The sequence below is a fragment of the Brassica oleracea genome, chromosome C1 (genome assembly GCF_000695525.1).
Source record: "Brassica oleracea var. oleracea cultivar TO1000 chromosome C1, BOL, whole genome shotgun sequence".
Lineage (NCBI taxonomy): Eukaryota > Viridiplantae > Streptophyta > Magnoliopsida > Brassicales > Brassicaceae > Brassica > Brassica oleracea.
Window position 1 is genome coordinate 17,286,321 of NC_027748.1, and position 21,480 is coordinate 17,307,800.

The 21,480-nt window shown below is 34.5% G+C and overlaps 5 protein-coding genes and 1 pseudogene across 9 annotated transcripts; 2 read left to right on the top strand and 4 right to left on the bottom strand.

The window, feature by feature from the left end:
* Nucleotides 1–2,544: 2,544 nt before the first annotated feature.
* LOC106323926 (pentatricopeptide repeat-containing protein At4g14820) lies at nt 2,545–5,163 on the top strand. Its single transcript, XM_013761973.1, has 3 exons — nt 2,545–2,637; nt 2,842–3,389; nt 3,465–5,163. The coding sequence occupies exons 2-3, from the start codon at nt 2,842–2,844 to the stop codon at nt 4,816–4,818; spliced, it is 1,902 nt and encodes a 633-aa protein (XP_013617427.1). The 5' UTR covers nt 2,545–2,637; the 3' UTR covers nt 4,819–5,163.
* Nucleotides 5,164–6,895: 1,732 nt separating this feature from the next.
* LOC106302298 lies at nt 6,896–7,432 on the bottom strand. The gene has a single exon (XM_013738839.1). The coding sequence runs from the start codon at nt 7,300–7,302 to the stop codon at nt 6,982–6,984; it is 321 nt and encodes a 106-aa protein (XP_013594293.1). The 5' UTR covers nt 7,303–7,432; the 3' UTR covers nt 6,896–6,981.
* A 3,658-nt stretch (nt 7,433–11,090) lies between these two features.
* LOC106300218 (non-specific lipid-transfer protein-like protein At2g13820) lies at nt 11,091–13,288 on the bottom strand. Of its 2 annotated transcripts, none has more exons than XM_013736328.1 (3): nt 12,919–13,288; nt 12,785–12,802; nt 11,091–11,419 (listed from the first exon to the last, which is right to left on the bottom strand). In XM_013736328.1, the coding sequence occupies exons 1-3, from the start codon at nt 13,229–13,231 to the stop codon at nt 11,289–11,291; spliced, it is 462 nt and encodes a 153-aa protein (XP_013591782.1). In that variant the 5' UTR covers nt 13,232–13,288; the 3' UTR covers nt 11,091–11,288. The 2 variants fall into 2 exon arrangements, with proteins under 2 accessions (XP_013591782.1, XP_013591774.1); XM_013736320.1 differs by having other exon boundaries at nt 12,785–12,829.
* Nucleotides 13,289–13,436: 148 nt separating this feature from the next.
* LOC106313769 (proteasome subunit beta type-2-A-like) lies at nt 13,437–15,030 on the bottom strand. The gene is made up of 3 exons (XM_013751682.1): nt 14,771–15,030; nt 14,556–14,679; nt 13,437–13,912 (listed from the first exon to the last, which is right to left on the bottom strand). Exons 1-3 carry the CDS (start codon nt 14,926–14,928, stop codon nt 13,580–13,582), a joined length of 615 nt encoding a protein of 204 aa, XP_013607136.1. The 5' UTR covers nt 14,929–15,030; the 3' UTR covers nt 13,437–13,579.
* Nucleotides 15,031–15,134: 104 nt separating this feature from the next.
* On the top strand, nt 15,135–19,101 carry LOC106313746 (ATP-dependent RNA helicase SUV3, mitochondrial). Of its 4 annotated transcripts, XM_013751657.1 has the most exons (17): nt 15,135–15,381; nt 15,631–15,790; nt 15,979–16,064; nt 16,158–16,193; nt 16,280–16,470; nt 16,562–16,702; nt 16,840–16,962; nt 17,090–17,167; nt 17,262–17,430; nt 17,546–17,658; nt 17,755–17,835; nt 17,920–17,985; nt 18,071–18,135; nt 18,218–18,278; nt 18,385–18,501; nt 18,618–18,709; nt 18,806–19,101. In XM_013751657.1, the coding sequence occupies exons 1-17, from the start codon at nt 15,240–15,242 to the stop codon at nt 18,891–18,893; spliced, it is 1,809 nt and encodes a 602-aa protein (XP_013607111.1). In that variant the 5' UTR covers nt 15,135–15,239; the 3' UTR covers nt 18,894–19,101. The 4 variants fall into 4 exon arrangements, with proteins under 4 accessions (XP_013607111.1, XP_013607103.1, XP_013607123.1 ...); XM_013751649.1 differs by lacking the exon at nt 16,158–16,193 and having other exon boundaries at nt 15,979–16,100; XM_013751669.1 differs by lacking the exon at nt 16,158–16,193 and having other exon boundaries at nt 15,694–15,790; nt 15,979–16,100.
* Nucleotides 19,102–19,286: 185 nt separating this feature from the next.
* LOC106333519 lies at nt 19,287–20,426 on the bottom strand (annotated as a pseudogene).
* Nucleotides 20,427–21,480: the final 1,054 nt, after the last annotated feature.

The window sequence follows — 21,480 nt, forward strand, 5'->3', positions numbered from 1 at the left end:
ATCTTCTTATTATCATTGCAGCTCATTTTACGCTTATGAAGATTCTGGATTTTTAAGGACTGAAAGCACTCCAGTAGAAACGGTTTGTGATTCAACTATTGCCAACTTGATAAACAAACAAGATTGACTGTGTTTATCTTCATTACTGATCAATTCTGTTTTCGTAAAATTGATTGAACAGGTTGAACTGAAGGAAGAGTCTCTATAACAGTTTACACAAGAGATGGAATCCTTTCTAAGGACGCATGGTATGCATGTTTGGCTCACCAAAGGTGTTATCTTGCCACTTTTAGTTTCATCTCCATCTCTCTCTCTATCACAATATTAATTTCTTTTGTTGATTCATTCATTACATACTACGCATAATCGTCATGTATTTTGGTAAATAATGATATCTCTATTCTAAAGGCCTTTCTTTTTGTATGTTTTTAAACATTGAATTTTTCGATGATGTTATTATATTTAAAAAAATTATTCGGCGAACAAATTTGAGTTGGCATATAATTTTTCCAACATGATATATATTATTTTGAATAAATCTAAAATACTTAATAAAAAAGTAAACTGTTTACTTCAAAACTCAATTGTTGAAATAAAAAAGATTAAATATATACATAATACAACCATTATAAAAAAACAAATACAAAAACAAGGAGTAGAATAAAAAAAAACAATGACAACTCTGATAACCAAACAACAATATTATTTTCTGGACAATCTAATCAGTTTCGATATTATGTGTATCTGATATATATGTCAAATAAATATGTGTACCTTCTAAATAGTAACGAGTAGTATGATATTTTTATACTATCTACTATCTAACTCATAAAAAAAAAAATAATAAAAAGTGCAACGGTTATTTTATTTTTGGTATTAACTAAATCAATATGTTTAAAAGAAAATGTATAAGAGAAACTAAAGTATATTCAAAAACAAAAGTATAAAAGGTAGAAATAATTCATAATTTATAAGTTGTATTTCAACTACGTCTTGAATCAATTAATGTAATTTACTTACAGAATAAAATTAGGTAGAATAAGTATTGAGTAAATGTAAAATAATGATATCAACATAAGAATTTATTTATACTAAACAAGCTTATTAACTTTTAGAACAAAAAAGCTTATTTCAAAAAAATTAACAAAATAGTCAAATATAAAATTACTTTCAGTTTAAACTGAATATTATAAAAATATTTACCAGTTAATTTTTTCATTCACTTCTATGTTTCCCCATGATATTGCTAAAAAAATTCTTCTATATTTAGAAAAAAAAATATCATTCCTTAATATGATTTTTGATTTTTTATAGTTATAATTCTTTTACACAAGATGCTTACTTACATTAAAATTAAAGGCCCAAAAGACTTAATGGATTACAACCGGATATATACTCCTAGACGATACACAAATAACACCAAACGTTATAGTTATAACAGTATTTTCTTAGATAAATATAAATGATTTACACAAAACAGAAATACAATTTTTTGGTTTACTTAAAAAGTTATTTAAGTAATGTATGTTTTATGTAATAAATGATTAATTTAAATAAATATTATAAATTTATGAAAATAAATTGAGTTAATTTAACTTTATAACTAAAATTTAATATTTGTAAAGTCAAACTAGAGTATATAAAAAATAATAGTTTGAAGGAAAAAATACATTGAAAAGAAACAATATATTCTAAAAATTTTCTATAAAAGAAAAAAAAATAGAAAATGCATTTGAGATGGACTTTAACTCGATATTCAGATGTTTTTACACAATAATACACCCTCCATGATTTACAACTTCTTATGCTTTGATTGGCATAGCAGATGATAAAGTAGTAGCAGTTAGAGGCGGACGTACGTTACGACTAACGGGGTCATGTGTCCCCTACTAAATCTTGATTTTCTTTAAGCAATTGTATTACAGCAAGCTCAACTTCTATAAAGGTGCCCCCTACTAACTCAAACCTTAGCTTGATGTCTCCGACTAATGCCTCTTCTAGATCCGCCCCTGGTAGCAGTATGCTATAAAAACACTATGGTACAAAAGCTGTATGCTTTTGTTAAACTGTTTAATATGATGACTGGTAGAGCAGTATGAATATGATATTTAAAATTATTATAAAAATTAGTATATAATATATAATATATTTATTTTAATGAATATATTTCTAATATTTATATATAAATATATTAACATATAATATTAAAAAGATATTTAATTAATTTATTTTATTTAATAATTTAAAAATTATTTTTATATCGGAAAATATTATTTTAAAATAAGTTTTACAATTAAAATATCTATTTTTAAAAATTATATTTCACATTGAAAATATAATTAAATTATATAAATTAAATTATATTTTAAATGTGAAATACTTAAAAAAAATATTTTATTGTAAATTAATTTTAGAAATCAAAATTTATTTTCTGAATATAAAAATAATTTTATGATATTATTAAATAAAATAAATGAATTAATTTTATATTTTCCTTAATTTTATAATTGTAAATGTAAATGTTTTTCAGAGAGCATTAACGGCGTCGACTTCATCCCGGGCTGCATCTTCATTACATAAATTCTCTCCATCACCCGTATTCCTCTCCGTCACCGGCAACGTCTCCAACTGTTATCGGTAAGTTTCCTCTTCTTTGGATATTCGTAAAATAGTTAAGGCTTGGACTGGATTTGTATTTATGGTGATCAAAATTCAGAATTGGCTTCTTACATTTTTTTTTTGTTCGAAATGTAAGATCAGTAAATATCCATTGTACATTAGATGTTCGACTAAATGTCTGAGTGAATATCTAATTGTGTTGGTTACTCATTTACTCATCAGATGCTCACTGCGTCGACGGTTTCCTCAACCGCTGTCCAAGACTTACTCTCAAAGTGCAAAACATTCGGACACATCAAGCAACTCCACGCCCACATCCTCCGTACAGTGTCCGGCCATCGCCGCAACACCTTTCTCTTCAACCTCTCCTCTTCTTCTTCCTCAATCAATCTCAACTACTCTCTCTCCCTCTTCACATCTATCCCCTCTCCCCCGGAACCCTTCCTCTTCAATCTCCTTCTCCGGAACCTCTCTCGTTCCGATGAACCTAGAGCCACGATCCTCTTCTACCAGAGGATCAGACACGCCGGCGGTCGCCTCGATCAATTCAGTTTCACTCCGATTCTTAAAGCAGCCGCCAAAGTCTCCGCCTTGTTCGAGGGTACAGAGCTTCACGGCCTTGCCTTGAAGTTAGCTACGCTTTCCGACCCGTTCGTAAAGACTGCTGTTATGGATATGTACGCGTGTTGCGGCAAAATCGTCGAGGCCCGTAAGGTGTTCGACGAAATGCCCCAGAGAGATGTTGTTACGTGGAATACTATGATTGAGAGGTTAGGAATCATATTCTTCAGTGTTTCTTATCTTTTGTCTTTTAAAGAAGGTGTTTACTTTAAGCTTGTTTGCAGGTATTGCCGATGTGGATTTTTAGAAGAAGCTTTCAAGCTTTTTGAGGAGATGAAGTGTTCTAATGTTATGCCTGATGAGATGATTCTCTGTAACATTGTCTCCGCATGTGCTCGTTCTGGGAATACGAGATATAACAGCCCGATTTACGAGTTTTTGAAAGAGAATGACGTTAGGATGGACGCTCATTTGCTTACTGCTCTTGTAACCATGTATGCTGGAGCAGGCTGTATGGATATAGCAAGGGAGTTTTATATGAAGATGTCGGTGAGAAGCTTGTTTGTTTCAACCGCCATGGTTTCTGGGTTTGCAAAAGCTCGGAGGCTCGATGATGCACGGGATATATTTGACCGAATGGAGAAGAAAGACTTGGTGTGTTGGACGACGATGATCTCAGCTTACGCTGAGAGTGATCATCCTGAAGAAGCTTTAAGAGTTTTCGATGAAATGCGTCGCTATGGGACAGAGCCTGATGAGATTGCAATGGGGAGTGTTGTATCAGCTTGTGCGAGCCTCGGTGTTCTGGAAAAAGCGAAATGGGTTCACGAGTACACTCATCGTAACGGGTTTGAGTCCTCTTTGACGGTAAACAATGCTCTCATTAACATGTATGCGAAATGTGGAAGTTTGGATGCAGCGAGAGGTGTGTTCGAGGAGATGCCAACGAAGAATGTAGTGTCATGGAGCTCTATGATCAACGCCTTTTCTATGCACGGGGAAGCCAATGATGCGCTTGCCTTATTTGCCAGAATGAAACAGGAAAATGTCGAGCCCAACGATGTTACTTTTGTAGGAGTGCTATATGGTTGTAGCCACTCAGGGTTAGTGGAAGAAGGCAATAAGATCCTTGCATCGATGACTGATGAATACAACATTACTCCTAAGCTCGAGCATTATGGATGCATGGTGGATCTCTTTGGCCGTGCTAATCGTTTACCAGAAGCTCTTGAGGTTATAGAATCAATGCCAATGGCGCCTAACGTATTCATATGGGGATCATTGATGTCAGCTTGTAGAGTTCACGGAGAGCTTGAGTTAGGCGAGTTTGCAGCCAAACGCGTCCTCGAGCTGGAACCTGATCATGACGGGGCGCTTGTGTTAATGTCGAATATCTATGCGAGAGAAGAGAGATGGGACGATGTGAGGAAGGTAAGGCGAGGAATGGAAGAAAAGAATGTGTTCAAGGAGAAAGGTGTTAGCCGGATTGACTTAAACGGGGAATCACACGAGTTTCTCATTGGTGACAAAAGGCATAAGCAATCAGATGAGATTTCTGCGAAGCTAAAAGAGGTTGTAAGTGAACTGAAGCTGGCGGGTTGTATTCCAGACTATGGTAGTGTTTTGGTGGATGTATAGGATTAGGAGGAAGAAAAGAAGATTTTGATTCTATGTCGTTGCAAAAGGCTCGCGCTCTAGTTCAGTTTGATGCATAGGGAGTGAGAAGAAGAGAAAGGCTTGAGCGTAATTATTCGGATAGTGAAGGATTGTCACAAGTTCTTCAAGATTGGTCTCTAAAGTGTATGAACGGGAGATTATAACGAGAGATCAAACTAGGTTTCACGGTTATAAAGACCGCTTGTGTTCTTGCAGAGAATGGATTCTGGTGATGGGCAATAATCTCATAAGTTCTCTGTTCTATTTGGAACAAAACAATATATTAATTTCTTTTTTTGTGTATATAATTCTAGAGAATTTGCACTAGATAGCAAAGATTAAACACAAATAGTAAGGTGATTGGTCGTGACTTGCGAGTCTTGTGAAATAGGAAATGTATTTAGCTTTAGAGAAATTTGACTCTATAGCCATTAAAAAAAACTAAATTAAAAAACTAACCTTTTCTCTCTTCCTTTTTCTTTTTATATATCTCTGACACATGGTTAGAATTTTAATTTTAGTGTTTTTGGTTATTTCACCAATTCTCTCTTAGCTTTAACTCTTATTACAACCATAAAATTTTAATTTGAGAGATTTAGGGAAATACTCCAAATGAAAATCCAAATTAGAAACTTATCCATGATGTGATAATAAAAGTCAAAGTCTTGCAATTGCGGTTAGATACTTACCGTTTTGCCCTTGGAAGCTTGAGCAGAGAGAGTACAATGACGTGGGGGCTTCAAATTTTATCAGAGATCACATAGGTTCCTATTGAACCATAGATCTGACACTAGGCAATTCTCCACCACCCATATTTTTTTAATCGGGTTTGCCGATGGAATTTAGAGAGTATTTTCCTTTTGAACCATAGAAACTAATTTACTCAAAATTAGTATATAATACATGTACATTTTATGTAAAGATAGATATAGATGATAAACATAATTCAGCAAATTTTTAATATTTATTATTTTCCAAAAATAATAATTTTTGTTAGCTGATACTCCCTCCGTTCCTTAATAATAGACTTTCTAGAAAAAACGTTTGTTTCAGAAAGATGTATTTTTTGTGTTTTCTATGAAAAAATTGTAAACTTCAAGAAAATTAATTGTCTTTATTGAATTACTATTGGTTAAAAGTTATTGAAAATTGAAAATTACAGAAAACGATACATTTATTATGGTAGTTTAATGTGTTTTCTTAATATGTGTGAAAATTACAGAAAACAATACATTTATTATGTAGTTTGCCATATAGTTTTGTTAGCGGCTAAATATATTTTTAACATGTTACAAATTTTGTCAACATGTAATACTATTTTTACATGTTACGAATTTTGTTATCAAGTTATATTTCTTTATAAAGCGTTAAACAAATAGTTAACTTAATAATAGACTATATACTTTAGTATTATTTATCAATTTACTAAATTATTTAACGGATAAAACATAAAGTTAACCAACTAATATTATAGTTAACAGAAAAAAAAAATTACCATGTTATATTACAAGTTAGCATGTTAACAATAATAGTATCGTATAAAAACTGAATCTACTTTATATATGCTTTAACGTGGTAACATAAATGTTATATGTTTCATATAGGAGAACATAAACAATGATAGAGATAAAAAAAATACTTATAACCAGATGTAAATACACAAATAGGAATTATCGGAGAAGACAATTACGGTTACTGGGCCGAGTAACCGAAAGAACATAAGCGCCTCGACAACAAAAGCAATACACAAACTACCCGACTGAAGAAAATGACCGAGAGGGAGGCTTAAAAAAATACTTAAAAGTGTTTTCACCAATCTCTTCAAGATTTGTTTTTCTAAATTCATAGAATGATAGAATATATAAGTTTATTCATCTATTAATCAACGGTCGGATTGGTCGATCTAGTAATCGGTGACTTGGAAGATGTTTCTGGTTCGCTTTCTAGATTCAGGTTCAATAACATTGCATGTCACTATTTGTGTGTCAAACGGTACTCCAGTATTTTTGTTTATATTTTAAAGTTATAATTAACAATATCTGAATAGTTTTTTGAGTGTTATGATTTTATATTTTATAATATTGTACATTAGCCAACACTATAAAAGCGAAGAAAATAACGAGGGAAAAAGATGTGTAAACGCAACTACGTGGTTTTAGATCTTCCAAACTTCTTGGACTTCGCCGGCAACAACTCACCGGACCTCCTACGTAGCATCTGCCTCATGCCGTCTGCAACGAGTTCTGCCGGGTTGGCTTTAAACTTACTACAAAACGAAACGTGGGCGTTGACAGCTTCCTCCACTGTCGTCATCTTCCGATCACGGCTGAATTCGTCACTCACCGCCTCGGAGCAAAGCCCACAAAGCCATTTTCCGGAAAAATTAGCTTTGACCTTATTAATGTAGTTTTGTGTACAATCTTCCGTTAAGCCGCAACACTCGCACGCCACCGATTTGATCTCCATTTCTGACCAATCTATGGCTCCAAAACTGTTATGCAGTAACTTATATTTTAAAAGATGAAAGAATGATAAAAAATTTAACAGTTTTTGAATATATGATTCTCTAATCTTGAGGATAGATTGACGATGGAATGCTTTGTGGATATGTGAATATTGAACACAAACGCTTATTGTCAGTTATATAGACATTATAATATACATGTTTGCATGGTGGGGTTTGTATGTTGGCCCTAACTTGGGAACATTAATATTATATTCTAGAAAAGTTGAGAACAAGAGGAAATGCATTATCACACCTTGGAGTTATATTATCTTTGAATATTGAAACATAAGTTAGTTAATAACACGTCAAAACGTTAGTTAATTACAACAATCCAATTTCAATTAAAGCACCACATAATTCCTCGATTTCGAGGTTTATATATACGGTGGACCAACTAACTTATAGGTTATGACAATTGGCAGATATGTTTGAGGTGTTTTAGTCCACGTGGAAGTAAATGATTATTGCGAGAGTACCAAAAGTTTTATGTAAGTAAATGATGATTTGAAAGAAATAAGATTAGGGAGGACAAAGATCAGATGCAATAACTACCGCTCCATGTTCTAAGGGACATGGGATTCTCATTTGTGGAAATGGAGGCAAAGGTGGCCGGGCTCAGGGCTCCACTCTTCAATTATTTGATCTTCATATGTTGCTCGTATCAATAAATAGTCGAAACTTTCAAATAAAGTTATGAATTCATAATATGTGGGTTGTGGTCTAGTGACATGTTCAACGATCCAGTAAAGTGGTTGTGTTGTTCTAAAACCTTCTAGTTTGAGTCCCACCTGGGAAGGATCTGCAGTGTAATGGTGGCCTGAAAAAACTGAAACTCAAATCAACACCCTAGGAAGGTGTACACCGTTTAGGTTCTCAGAAGTTGGACCGACTTTACTGGTCGAGGATCAATACTCGCAAGATCTATTATATATCAAATATTATAGGTTTTGTAGATATTGCAGAATCACTAGACTTTAAGCATCAGTCTGAAATGTTTGGCATGGCGCATGTGCATGAGTGAAATTTTCTCGACGCAGATTATGTCGACATCAGTTCAAAATGGGAATTTTATGGGCAGACAAGCTTTGATTATAAATTTATAATGAATAAGTAGGTGTTAGTTAATTTCCGTTACCATTTTTGTTTTGGCCTCTCTAGCCAGACGTTTGTTTGACTCTTGCCACTAACTATCGTCAAGATTTCTGCCATATATAAATGTGCGTCTATAACTTCGTCATCATGGATATCTATTCGTAGCATTATAGTTATCATCACATGGGAAAAATGGGTTAGGTTGAAAAAGTATTATAGTTATAGAAGTCTCTCGGCGCTACACCTGGAACTCAATGGACTCTTTTGAAGAAATAACATGTCTAAAAGAGAGGCATATCCTATATGCCAAATTTAAGAAGAATTATTCACATCTGATGATAACATATCATGTGATAAATGTGGCTGACAAATCTGGGGATTAATTTGGTACTCGTTCAGAAATTTTGAGGATTTTAGTTTTGCTTTACATTTTTCACAAGTCCAATGTCTACCTGCAGCACCTTTCAAATAGTACAAGCACACGATTACCTTTTCCCATATAGGTCTGCTCTACGGAGCATCAGCCATACTATATAAACATGATGTAGTGTGTGTGGGTTTATTTAAAAATAAATTAGAAAAAATAATTCACCTACACGAATTATACACCATTAAATGATCACACATCTAGACAAAAGTACTTTATCAAAAGTTACATGAACTATATGATTTACATGACAATATCCCTGAACTATTATTTGTTATGTTGTTAATACCATCAACATTGTTCTAATAGCTAAAAATGTGCGTCTCAAATCCAACAACTTCTAATGATGTTTTAACATATTCATATGTTCTCAGTTGTATAACATGGGTTTTGAATGCTTAACCTATGTATTTATTTTGTTTCTGATCTTTGTATATGTATTATAATTTATTTCTAAGAGTTTGATTGATGTGTGTTCAAAAAAAAAAGAGTTTGATTGATGAAATTCTCATCAAATATTGTTAGATTTGAAATCCGACACCTTTTAGTTATCATCATAGTGTTTATGGTGTTAGTCACATAACAGAAAATACTTAAAAGATATTGTTATGTCATATTTTTTATGTAGTTTTTGATACATTACTTTTTGTCTACATGTATAGCCATGTAGTGGCATATAGTTCGTGTAGTTGATAATATTTTTTTACAGTAACTTACCATCATTAATGTATTTTAGTCAATTTATTACTTTATGTTAAATTGAAAATATTTTTTTGATCTTAAAAACAGACATGCAAATTTTGAAATAGCGAGATTAATTGGATTTGATCATTTATACTTTTAACTTCAAAACACTTATCCATCAAATTAAAATGTGGATTTTGAAATTTAATAATGAATATTTAAATAAATTATATTATATTTCATTTCGAACAAAAAGTTATACTATATTACAACTACTATTTATAAATCAAGTTATTTTGATAAAGTTTTAAAACCTCTAGTCTAATAAAACATTTAATATATTCAAAATTTAATAACTAACCAAAAACCTCTATCTTCTTTTATCTTATCTATGTGCATAAAATATGATTATTTTTTGTTTAGTAAGTATAAAGATTTGAATCAGAATTCTCTTTATATTTAATAAAATTAGAAAGAGACAATATTAAAAAAAAATGATTGTTAGTTACACGAACGATACACCACCGCATGGCTACAAATATGAACAAAAGAAATTTAGCAAAAGCTACACGAAGTATATGATTAACATGACAACATCCATGAAATATTATGTGTTATATTGCTAACACCACAACCATCATTCCGAAAGCTAAAAAGTGTGTTGGATTTGGAACTCAACAACATCTGATAAGAATTCCATCAGTTAAACTATTAGAAATGGATTATGACACACATAAAACAATCAAAAATAAAATAAATACATAGATCAAACATTCAAATGCATGTTATACAACTAAAACATGTGAAAATATTTAAATAATCGTTCAAGACTTCACGCCTTAAAAGAACATGTATATCCTCCATACATGAACTAAAATTCGCATAAGGTAAACGAGAGTACGTCTGTTCGTTCATTTTTTTTGGTTCAGTTCAGGTTTGGTTTTAGTTTTTTTTTTCGTTCCTAGAAATATAGAAATTATTTAAGAAATTTGGTTTGGTTTTGGTTTAGTTATATTTTTTTGGTTCGGTTCGTATAACAAAGTTCAAAACTTGCTAATATACAATAAAATTTATGTTCCAAGTCAGTTCTGGTTTGGCTACGTTTTTCGATAATTTTGGATAGCTCGGGTAAAATAACAGATTTTCAGTTTTTCGAATTAAATATCGGATATTTTAGATAAATTTAAATATTTCAGATAAAAGTTATTTGGGTATTTCGGTTCTTCCGGTTAATATGAATAATTTTAAATACTTCAGATAAAAATATACGGATAAATCTGTTTTTTGGATAGTTCCATTTATAAGTAGTAATTTAAAATTATTTGGTAATATTGAAAACTAAATATAAATAATACTTTGAGGTATATAAATTTTATTTGGGATATTCATGTACCCATTTGCTCGGTTTCGATTGTTCAGTTCTAGATATATAGGAACTGCTCGGTTATTTTCGAACATCAGTTCGGTTTTGGATTTGATTTTTTGGTTGGGTTTTCGGTTCATATGCCCATGCCTATACGAGAGTGTTCTATATTTCAAATAGTGTCCTAGAAAGTAATATTTATTGCATAAATCAAACAGATACAATACACTCTTTGTAGCTACAAACCAATATCACCAAGAAAGTAGAGACTTTATAGAGCACAAAATACATCACCCAACACCATAATACACTGAGATTCAGTAGAGATTAATAAACAATATGTTCTTCAAAGAGGCCAATAGCTTTATGGATTTAAAAAGTCAGTATCTGGAGTAGTTTATGATGTAGGAAACCGCAGATAGGACGGCGAGAAGAGAGAATGAGACCTTGATGGAACTCCCACGAGATGATGACCTATGTCCTGGAACTGTTTTTGATCCATTTCCATGTTCTGTTCGTCAAAAATAAGTTAAAACTAGGTGTTTTGCTCGCACATGCGAGCATAATCATTTTACTAATAGTTATTAATATATGTATTATGATTTAAACATGAGGATAACTTATTCTTAATCATTTAGTTTTCTTCGATTTTTATTTCAGTCTACGTCTCCCTAACACAAAAAAAACTATAAAAGTATGAGATTTTAAGAGCATAATTACATATCAAATATTCTACACAATAAAGTAAATTAAGAATGTGAATTTTTGGTCTCTCTTAATCTACTTTGTATTTTTGAATCAGAAACATGTATTAAATTACCAGAAAAAACACTAAAACACACAAAATCCAAGCAAGAACAAAATAAAAAAAAGTAAATAATAATTAAAATTCGATGATAATTTAGAAGAAAACTTTTTTCTTTTAAACGAATTGAGAAAATGACAATATTTCATTGGTTTATTTGATTAATATATACATTGACTTCTCTTAATATTTCATAAGTTTACTTTTAATAAAAGAAAAAATAGATAATGTATACATTGATAGTTTTATTATTAAAGTTAAATTATGGTTAATTATATAATGATAAATCTAATTATTAATTAAAAATATATCTATTTTAGCCGTTTCATAACATGATTATATATGCAACTCTCTAAACTTAATATCAAAGCATAGTTTTCTTATAGATTAAACAATAATTAAACATACACGGAAAATAACTACAGAAGTAATTCAGAATATTTAATTCATAATTCCAAACTCCATGTAACAAAACTGACTTGCTCTTAGTCTTTCAAACGCAAAGAAAGAAAAAAAATATAGAATTCCAACTAAAAAAAACAAATATCAAAAGTACATAAATATATATGTCAAAAACTATAATCGAGACAATTTAGAATGAATGAGAAAAATGAAACTATAGAATTTTAAAACATCTTACATCATACGAAAATAAGAATTGGTCCTAACTTGTATAAAATTATTATAATTGTAATTCCAGTTTGAAAATTTGAAATAGTTTTATATTATTTAAATTAATAAATTAATGATTTATGCTAAAAACTAATAAGAATCTCGTGAAAGTTAAAATAATTATAATCATATTCCAATTAGAAATTTCGAAATATTTATATTATTCAAATTAATGAATTAATTAGAAAGTTTAAAATATTTATATTATCTAAATTAAGAAATTGATTATTTAATCTAAAAACTAATAAGAATATGACAAATAAGCAAAATTAGCTAAAATCATGGAGAATGTGACAAATCTGCAAAATCACTTCATATATAATAGTATATATTATAGGTTCCACAAAGGTTATCAAAAACCAATAATTCTTTAGTTTTATGTGCAAGTTATCCCTATACCTGAAGTGTTGGATGGTCCTGTAGGCGATTTAACAGAAGAATCATCTAAAAAATAACAACCTCTTGATGCGTGAGAGACAAAAAATGATCAGTCTAATAGAAAATGATCCCCTCAAAACAGAGGTTATTCTTACCGTTGCAGCGACTAACAGGAGGAGTTTGAACATTACAAGCTTTAGGCAAAGCAAGAGCCTGTGTTTTATTAAAATTGATCCCAAGATGAGGGCCTCCACCTTTGAGAACTTCACACAAACACTCACCAGAAGACCTGATAACATGAGCCAACTGACTGCAGCATTGTTGAGAAGGAGAAGAAGAGTTTCCGGTGATGTAGCCGAGACATGGCGCCATACTAATTAGCACATCTGTGCAGCTCGATTGAGCAGAAACCGTGGACATCACCGCCATTGAAACTGTAAGAAACAGTAAACACATTCCAGGTTTCATATTTTTTCTTGTGTCAAAATTTTGTTTAATTGGGTGTTTGAGTTTTAATGGTTTGTGTTTGGAGTGTTTGAGAGCAACTAAAAATAAATAAGGAACTCATGCCGTAGAAAAAGACGAAATTAAGGAAGTGGCTTAATCTGGATGACCAACACATTTTTGGTTAAGTTTCCGTCTGATTCACACATTATTGGAGGCTTATGTGATGTGAGAGAATCTGATTACGTTTACATAACTTAGCAAGGAAAATGTTTTCAATTCAAAGTTTTAAAACAGTCATATGAGAACTAATTTTCCAAGTTTAACATTAAAGCAGATGTCAGATTAGTAAAAAAAACAAACATAAGAGACTTAGACAGCAGCAGTGGTGACATCTTGTACAGACTGACGCCAAGCGTGCTCGCGAGCTCCATCCTTGTCGACGATCTTGATCACAAAGTTTGGCGGGGCGATGACCAGCCTTGACCTGATCTCAAGTATGCATTTGTCGACCAGTTCGATGGCTTCTTCAACAGACATGTCGCTGCGGAAGTGCCTGTCCATAGTGGAGAGGGAGAAGTATGAGCCGTAACCGAATGCGCCCTTGTCAACCTTGTGAAGAGTTGCAATGTAGTCAATGTAGTAAAGAGATGCGCCTGCTTCTTTGTCGTAGCCAGCCATCAGGATGTTCACAGAGTAGGGATTCTGGAATCAAACCAAAGGCCACATGGGTTTATCAGTATATAATACGCCTGAACAATAGTAGATAGATTCTACCCAAAATAGGCCAAAAAGTGCACAGATAAGGTAATGAGTATCTTCTTCTTTTTTCACAATCAAGTCACATATATCAGAATAAACAACCTTTTCAAGTGTGCACAAAACTTTATAGTGTTAGTAAATTCTCATTGTAAAGCCATTGCAATTACTTATCAAGGTTAAAATAAGGAGTCTAAACTTTGTTACTTCAACCAACCCGAGGAGTAGCTTCTGTGACATCTAAGCAGAGAAGACAAAAGATTCTTGAATTTACAAAACTGCAACAAAGTCATGAAACAATAGTCTAATTGCTTTGCAAACATTCTTTCATCGTCTAAAAAAGAGCATATGGGCTATATACTAATGAAGATAGTGTTTCTTCCAACTGCTTTCAAATAAATAGAGTTAAACAAACCCCAAAGAATCTATAACATCCAAGTCTCCAACACTTACAAGTTTCTCCAGCAATCAAAATTATCTGCTAATATTCTAGAATCTCAAATAAATATCATAAAAGCAATCTAACAGCAAAGAAGCTAGAAACCCTAATTCCCCCCAAAGCTCAAAAGTAAAGGAAAAGAGGAGAGACCTTTCGCAAAGCAGTGGCGAGCTCACCGCGAGTGAAATTGGCAGCAGCAGCGGTAGTCAAAGGGATGCCGTTCCGGAACTGATACAGTGACACATTCTTCTGTACATACTCCGTAAACTGAACCCTATTTATCAATTTAATTATCCCTAAATCAATTCCATCTACAAATTTACAGACAGAGAGAGAGAGAGAGAGAGAGAAAACGGGGGAGATACCGGTCACCAGGCTCGCCGCTTGCAGCGATGAGCTTGTGAGAGTCAAGGGCCATGATCTTGTCCTCGTTGTTCTTGTGTACAAGGATGCTGTGAACCGCCGACGTGTCCGCCGCAACGATAGCGAATCCATTACCAACGAGACCGAACACGCACTCCATTCTTCTTCAGATCTGTTCCTTCCTTCGATTTTTCTCGAAGCGACACGGGTAAATTCTACAAGATGGTTAGGGGTAGTTTCGACATTAACTGGATAGGGTTGAAATTTCTATTTTCTTTAAGTATGAGGATATAAGTGAGAGTAAAGAAAAAGTATAGGGGTATATTATTAAATTAGTAACGAATTTCTGGAAGCAACCTCTCGTTATGCTTCCTTGCTTCTCTCTCTCTCCCGCTTCTTGCTGAGTCGCCGACCTCTGAGAAGAATCAGGTCTAACAATGGTTGTACTCTGCTATTTCAAGGGACTGCAAAATGATTATTGAATTGTTCTGTAAAGAGCAATTGATCCTTGTCTACTTCATTCAATCAATTCTCCACAAAATTATAAAAATGGCGTATTCTCTTCTTCGGATTCGAAAGGTTTCACCTTTCCGAATCTCTCGTGTTCTTCAAGGTTGGATCTTCGAAACCCTTTCTTTTTATTTTCCTTCTCTGTTTATCGTTTTGAGTCTGAGAAATTTCAAAAGTTTAAAAGCTACTAACATAGATATATAGTCGACTCTAGTTTATAAGGATGAACAGAGAGTTCCACCCTTCTAGATTTGAATTTTATTACTTATCTCTGGAGCTTCTTCACTTGCTTTTTTAGAACAAGATTTGGATTGGTTGTGTTGTGTTCTTATATGATGGTTTCGTGTTTCAGCTGATAAGGCAAGTTTGTGGCGGTTTCACTTGGAACCTGAGTGTGCTCAGTTTTTGAGGTTAGGTGTCTTCACTAGGAACTACGGAAAGATCTTAGGATCCTCTAACTACGACTTCACTGGCTCCGAACCATCCTCATCTTTCGATTTCACTGATCTCACGTAAGACCACAACAACCTCCTGTAGATTCATTGTTTTGATAACACTATTCAATATTTGGATGTTATCTTATCTCTCCAATAGCAATGTTTCCGGATTCTCTTTCAGCTTACCCACATATTATATATGATTTGTTCTTGTGGAGATATTCGTAGACAGGGATTGATTTATATTCATGTCAATTTTGCAGCTGTCCTCATACATGGTATCCAATTGCTCGGAGGAAGAAGCGCAAAGTCATTCTACATGTTGGCCCTACAAACAGTGGCAAAACATATAATGCCCTCAAGCAACTTGAGCGGAGTTCTTCAGGTATGTGTCCTAGACGGGGGTCGATGCTACTTGGCCCTACAAACAGTGGCAAAACATATAATGCCCTCAAGCAACTTGAGCGGAGTTCTTCAGGTATGTGTCCTAGACGGGGGTCGATGCTTCTTAACCATTTCTTGAACTGTTTAAGATTTTTTTTTTTTTTTTTTGTTACTTGAAAGGTGTATATTGTGGTCCGTTAAGATTGTTGGCATGGGAGGTAGCTAAACGCTTAAACAAAGCTAATGTTCCTTGTGATTTGATCACCGGACAAGAGAAAGAGTTAGTGGAAGGTGCTAATCACAAGGCTGTCACAGTTGAAATGGCTGATGTTACTTCTGTCTACGATTGTGCCATCATTGACGAGATTCAGGCTAGTCTTGTTTTTTACTTTGGCCGAAGAAGAAATTTGACAATGACTGTTTTGTGTTGTTATTCACCTCCTTTTCTCTTCCTAATTTCAGATGGTGGGATGTAAACAAAGGGGGTTTTCATTTACTCGTGCTCTACTTGGGATTGCAGCTAATGAACTACATTTATGTGGTGATCCAGCTGTCGTTCCTCTTGTTGAAGACATTCTGAAAGTAACCGGAGATGATGTCGAGGTACCTCCTATATTTATTCTAGCTGGATGCCCTTTTCCTTCTCGAATACTCACTTAAAATACTGTAGTGATATTTTAGAGACACTCTTGACTTAATAACGATCTCTTGAATTGATCCCCTTTTGTCTTGTATTTTAGGTTCTTACATATGAGAGGCTTTCACCATTAGTCCCTTTGAAGGTTCCTGTTCGGTCAGTTTCCGATATTAAAACTGGGGATTGTCTTGTAACCTTTTCGAGAAAAGATATATATAGGCATAAGGTTAGCAGTTATTTATATTCTACGCCCTATTCTCCTAAATATTTCACTACACTACACACTTCATGAGTATTAAATGTTATTCTGTTGCCTTAGTACATTTATTGTACTCTTCATTCCTTTGTTACAGAACACAATTGAAAAGGCAGGGAAGCATCTTTGCTCTGTGGTTTATGGTTCATTGCCTCCAGAGACTCGTACAGCGCAGGTTTGAGACTTCACTGGATGGTCTAAGAACACATATGTTCCTCCCCTATTTTGAATTATTCTCTCGTATTAAATAAAATGCTTTAAAACTACAGGCAACAAGGTTTAACGACGCGACCAATGACTTTGATGTGCTTGTTGCGAGCGATGCGATTGGCATGGGTCTTAATTTGAATATTTCAAGAATTATCTTCTCCACCCTTGAAAAATTTGATGGTACCGAGACCAGAGACCTAACAGTATCTGAGATTAAACAAATTGCAGGTATGTTCCAAAAACAAATAAGGTGTTCTTGTCAAGTCTAGGGCAGTACTAGAGTAGGCCGGTGACTGGAAGTTTATATGTTGTCCTTTCTAATGTTCTCATGATCTTGTTGAAGGGAGAGCTGGCAGATTCCGGTCACAGTTTCCTGTTGGAGAAGTAACTTGTTTGCATAAAGAAGATCTTCCGTTGCTTCATTCGTCTTTGAAGTCTCCTTCACCTATTATTGAGGTAATTTTTTTAATTATTTAACCTTAAGGATAGTTCTCTACGTTTTTTTTTTCCTTTTTTGATTGTCTAAGTTTGCACAAAACTTCTATCATGCAGCGTGCTGGACTGTTTCCAACGTATGACCTCCTATCTAGATATTCGCAAGCACACCCTAAACTCGGACTGTATAAGATTTTGGTAAGAAACACATTTTTTTTCCCTGGCTGTTTCTCGGTCTTTTAATGAGTGAATCTGAAACCATGGCTTCATTAACTTTGGCAGGAACATTTCGTTGAAAATGCAAAGTTATCTTCAAACTACTTTATCTCTAATGTTGAAGACATGATGGTAAAACTCAGTGGTGATCTATTTTTTGTTCTCATATCAGAGAGAATAATGTGTGCGTTTAACATGCGTTGGTCTTGATTTTTAGAAAGCTGCAGCTCTTGTTGATGAATTACCTCTCAAATTGCAAGACAAGTACCTATTTGTGGTCAGGTAGTAGCAAAGAACAACATAGTTCTCTTGTTTCCTGCATTCAGTAAGATCTCAAATGGAAACAAGCTTGGGTTGATCAAAGTTTATGTTTTTGCAGTCCAGTTGACATAAATGATGAAATATCTGGTCGGGGATTTGCACAGGTAAAAAAGAAACTATGTCTTTTACGTTTGAGAAATCAATAATGGTAATATGTGCATGTACAACTGTGTGTTCATTTTTTTCTTTTTTTATTTATTAATACATTAGTTTGCTCAGAACTACTCGAAAACACGCGTTGTGAAGCTCCGAGAGATACTTTCAGATGACACAGTGAAGGTTCCCAGAACACCAACAGAGCTCAAAGAACTTGAATCCATTCACAAGGTAACATCTATAGATTGGGTTTGATTTACTTTCTGATCCTAATTGTTCATTAACTGAAACCAAGAGAAAAGCGTTTGGATTTTGTTAGTTTATTAACTAGATAGGGTTTGTAACAGGTTTTGGATCTTTACGTATGGTTAAGCTTAAGGCTAGAGGACTCTTTTCCTGACAGGGAAGTAGCAGCTTCACAAAAGTCAATCTGCAATGTGTAAGTGTAGCCATGACCAATGATTATAAAAGCCTCAAGTCTTTTCCTCTGATTTGCTTCACGTTCTGATTCAAAGTAACTATGAATTTTTCGCAGACTGATTGAGCAGTTCTTAGAAGCAAATAGATTGATCTCTCACATCCCCTTCTCAAGCAAAAAACTGAGGAGCCGGCGTAAATTCTAAGAATACATTTCCAGTTTGGTTGGGCAATGTTCTTGAGCTGTTCCTTGGTTTTGGACTCAACTCGCTGAGGAGAAGTGATTGATTGTTCCACAAGATCTTACACACAACTAGTAGCATTCAGAGTTTGTCATGTATTTTTTAAGTGTTAACTAAACAGTAAAGAACTATATAATTTCATTGATTTATTTATCATTTCGGTGAGGGATGACATGACATGCTTTGTGACTGGAAACATACATGCCACAAGCATATGAGAATTAGATGCATTCCATAGAGAAAACTCTTACTTGTAATTAGGTAATATGATCTTCACACATTATAGATAAGTTTATTTTAACGAATTACAACGGAAACTTAGATAGAAGAGAGAAACAAGTAGTCATCAAGTACCGTCTAATGCACACTTGGATAGAGCTTTAGATCCTCTACATGGTCTAGAAAGGTTTGAACAGCAAACTTGGACCCATCCATGTCCACTCCTTCAATTTCAACTCTTACGACAGTGTTCCTCCCGGGATTGAAGTAGAAGAGGTAGAAAGGTTTAACTGAGTACCACGAAGACAACATAATCTCGTTAGTCCACGACAAACCAACAAATTTTAGCACGTGTTCCCCAACTATATTCTTCCACTCAGCAGGCAATACATAAACACGCTCAGACCATTCCTGTTTCTCAACATCTTCTAGAACCCACAACTTAAACCTTGAACTTTTTCCACTGATAAAGCCGACATTTCCTTCATGATTTTCAGACATACTAAAACGTAATTTACCATTGCAGTTTACCATAAACCCTAGCACAGCTCTTCTGACACTAGCTCCCTTGACTTCAATAAGGTTGAACTTCTCAGACCTAACGTCAAAGCAAACTATCATAGAAGCCTTGTAGAGAGATGTATAATACAAAACACCATTGATGCATATCTCGTCACGTGGATAGAAATGGGGTATGCTACACTGAAGCATTCTCCATGACATGTTTCCGGATCCTAAGGTAAGAACTTGATGCTCCTCATAAAGGAAAGTGAAGAAGATTGAGTTTTGCTTTGATAAACTTTATTTCTCTTAATTTGCTTGATTACAAAGTGAGTCTATTTATACAGGAAATGTAAAACCCTAGAGCACGCACAGGTGTCGTCATCAGGTATCTATAAGATCATCTAAGGCTGAGAATGGATTGGACAGCTCGATCATATGTGCTCCTCCAGTAGTACGAGTAGCAGCTGGCTTGTGTACGCTGCTTTTGGCAATCGTCGACCGTTGGGAGCTTTGTTGACTGGTTGACAACAAAACCTTGGTGGGTACACTGATGGGCTTTTGTTGAACTTGGGCTTCATCATCTGATTGGATCAGAATGGCCTTTTGCTCTGCAGTGAAGCGTATTGGCAAAACAGGGTTTGAGTTGGGCTGTGTCATGGACAATACCTTGAATTGTTTATCAAGGGGATCATACCCAAGCAAACACTTCACTTTAGCTCTCTACGTCTTTACTTTGGGCAAGACTAAAGTTTGTCCGTTGATCTTAGAGGCCATGGACAAGACGACTGATTTTAAAGGAACTATACAAGTCAAAATGCATGAGAGGATTGGCGGATACTGACGAGTTCTCCTCCTCCGGATTCTGGGGCTGTGGTGAAGAGAAGAAGAAAAAGTTGCCGTCTTTTTGCCGGGCGTACAAGATCTGCGGGCGAGTAGAAGATCTGGTTAAGTAAAAGTCGGTGAAATCTTGGCGGCAGAGCGTGAAGGCCCATGGCTTCGATACGCAGCGACATATGGCTATTGACTTCAACGGCAGCCTCGAGAAAATGTCGATTATGAGATCAGTTGGGATAGCCAATGCGGAGCTGCTTTCTCTTCTGAAATAATGTGAAATCTCCCGTGTATATTCATTAGCTCAACGTTCATATATATATACAAGACTATTGCCTATTTACGATAGGATCGTATCTCTACCATATCTCCTTATATGGAAACATATACTATTACCCAATACCACCCCCCCCCTCAAGTTGGTGATACGAAATTTCGTACACCCAACTTGGACATCAAATGTTCAAACGTTGGTCTTGGTAAAGCCTTCGTGAAGAGATCGGCGATCTGGTTCTTTGTTGAGATGTGGGACGTGACAATGAGACCATCTTGTACTGCGTCTCTTACTTGATGACAATCAGCCTCTATATGCTTCGTTCGTTCGTGAAAGATTGGGTTTGCTGCAATATGGATTGCAGCCTGGCTGTCACAATGAAGAGTGATCAGACGGGAGTGACTGAAACCGAGTGTCTTCAGTAATGCTTTTAGCCATTTGAGTTCACGAAGAGTATACGCCATTGCTCTGTACTCGGCTTCTGCAGACGAGCAAGACACAGTATCTTGTTTCTTTGTCTTCCACGAGATTGGAGAACGTCCCAAGTAGACAATGTATGCTGACAGAGAGCGACGTGTTCTTGGACAAGCTGCCCAATCTGAGTCACAGTAAGCTGTGATGTTGAGATCGCTGTCTGACCGAAGAATGATTCCCTGCCCTGGTGTGCCTTCAAGATATCGAACAAGCCGGAGTGCAGCTTCCCAATGAGCCACTAACGGTTTC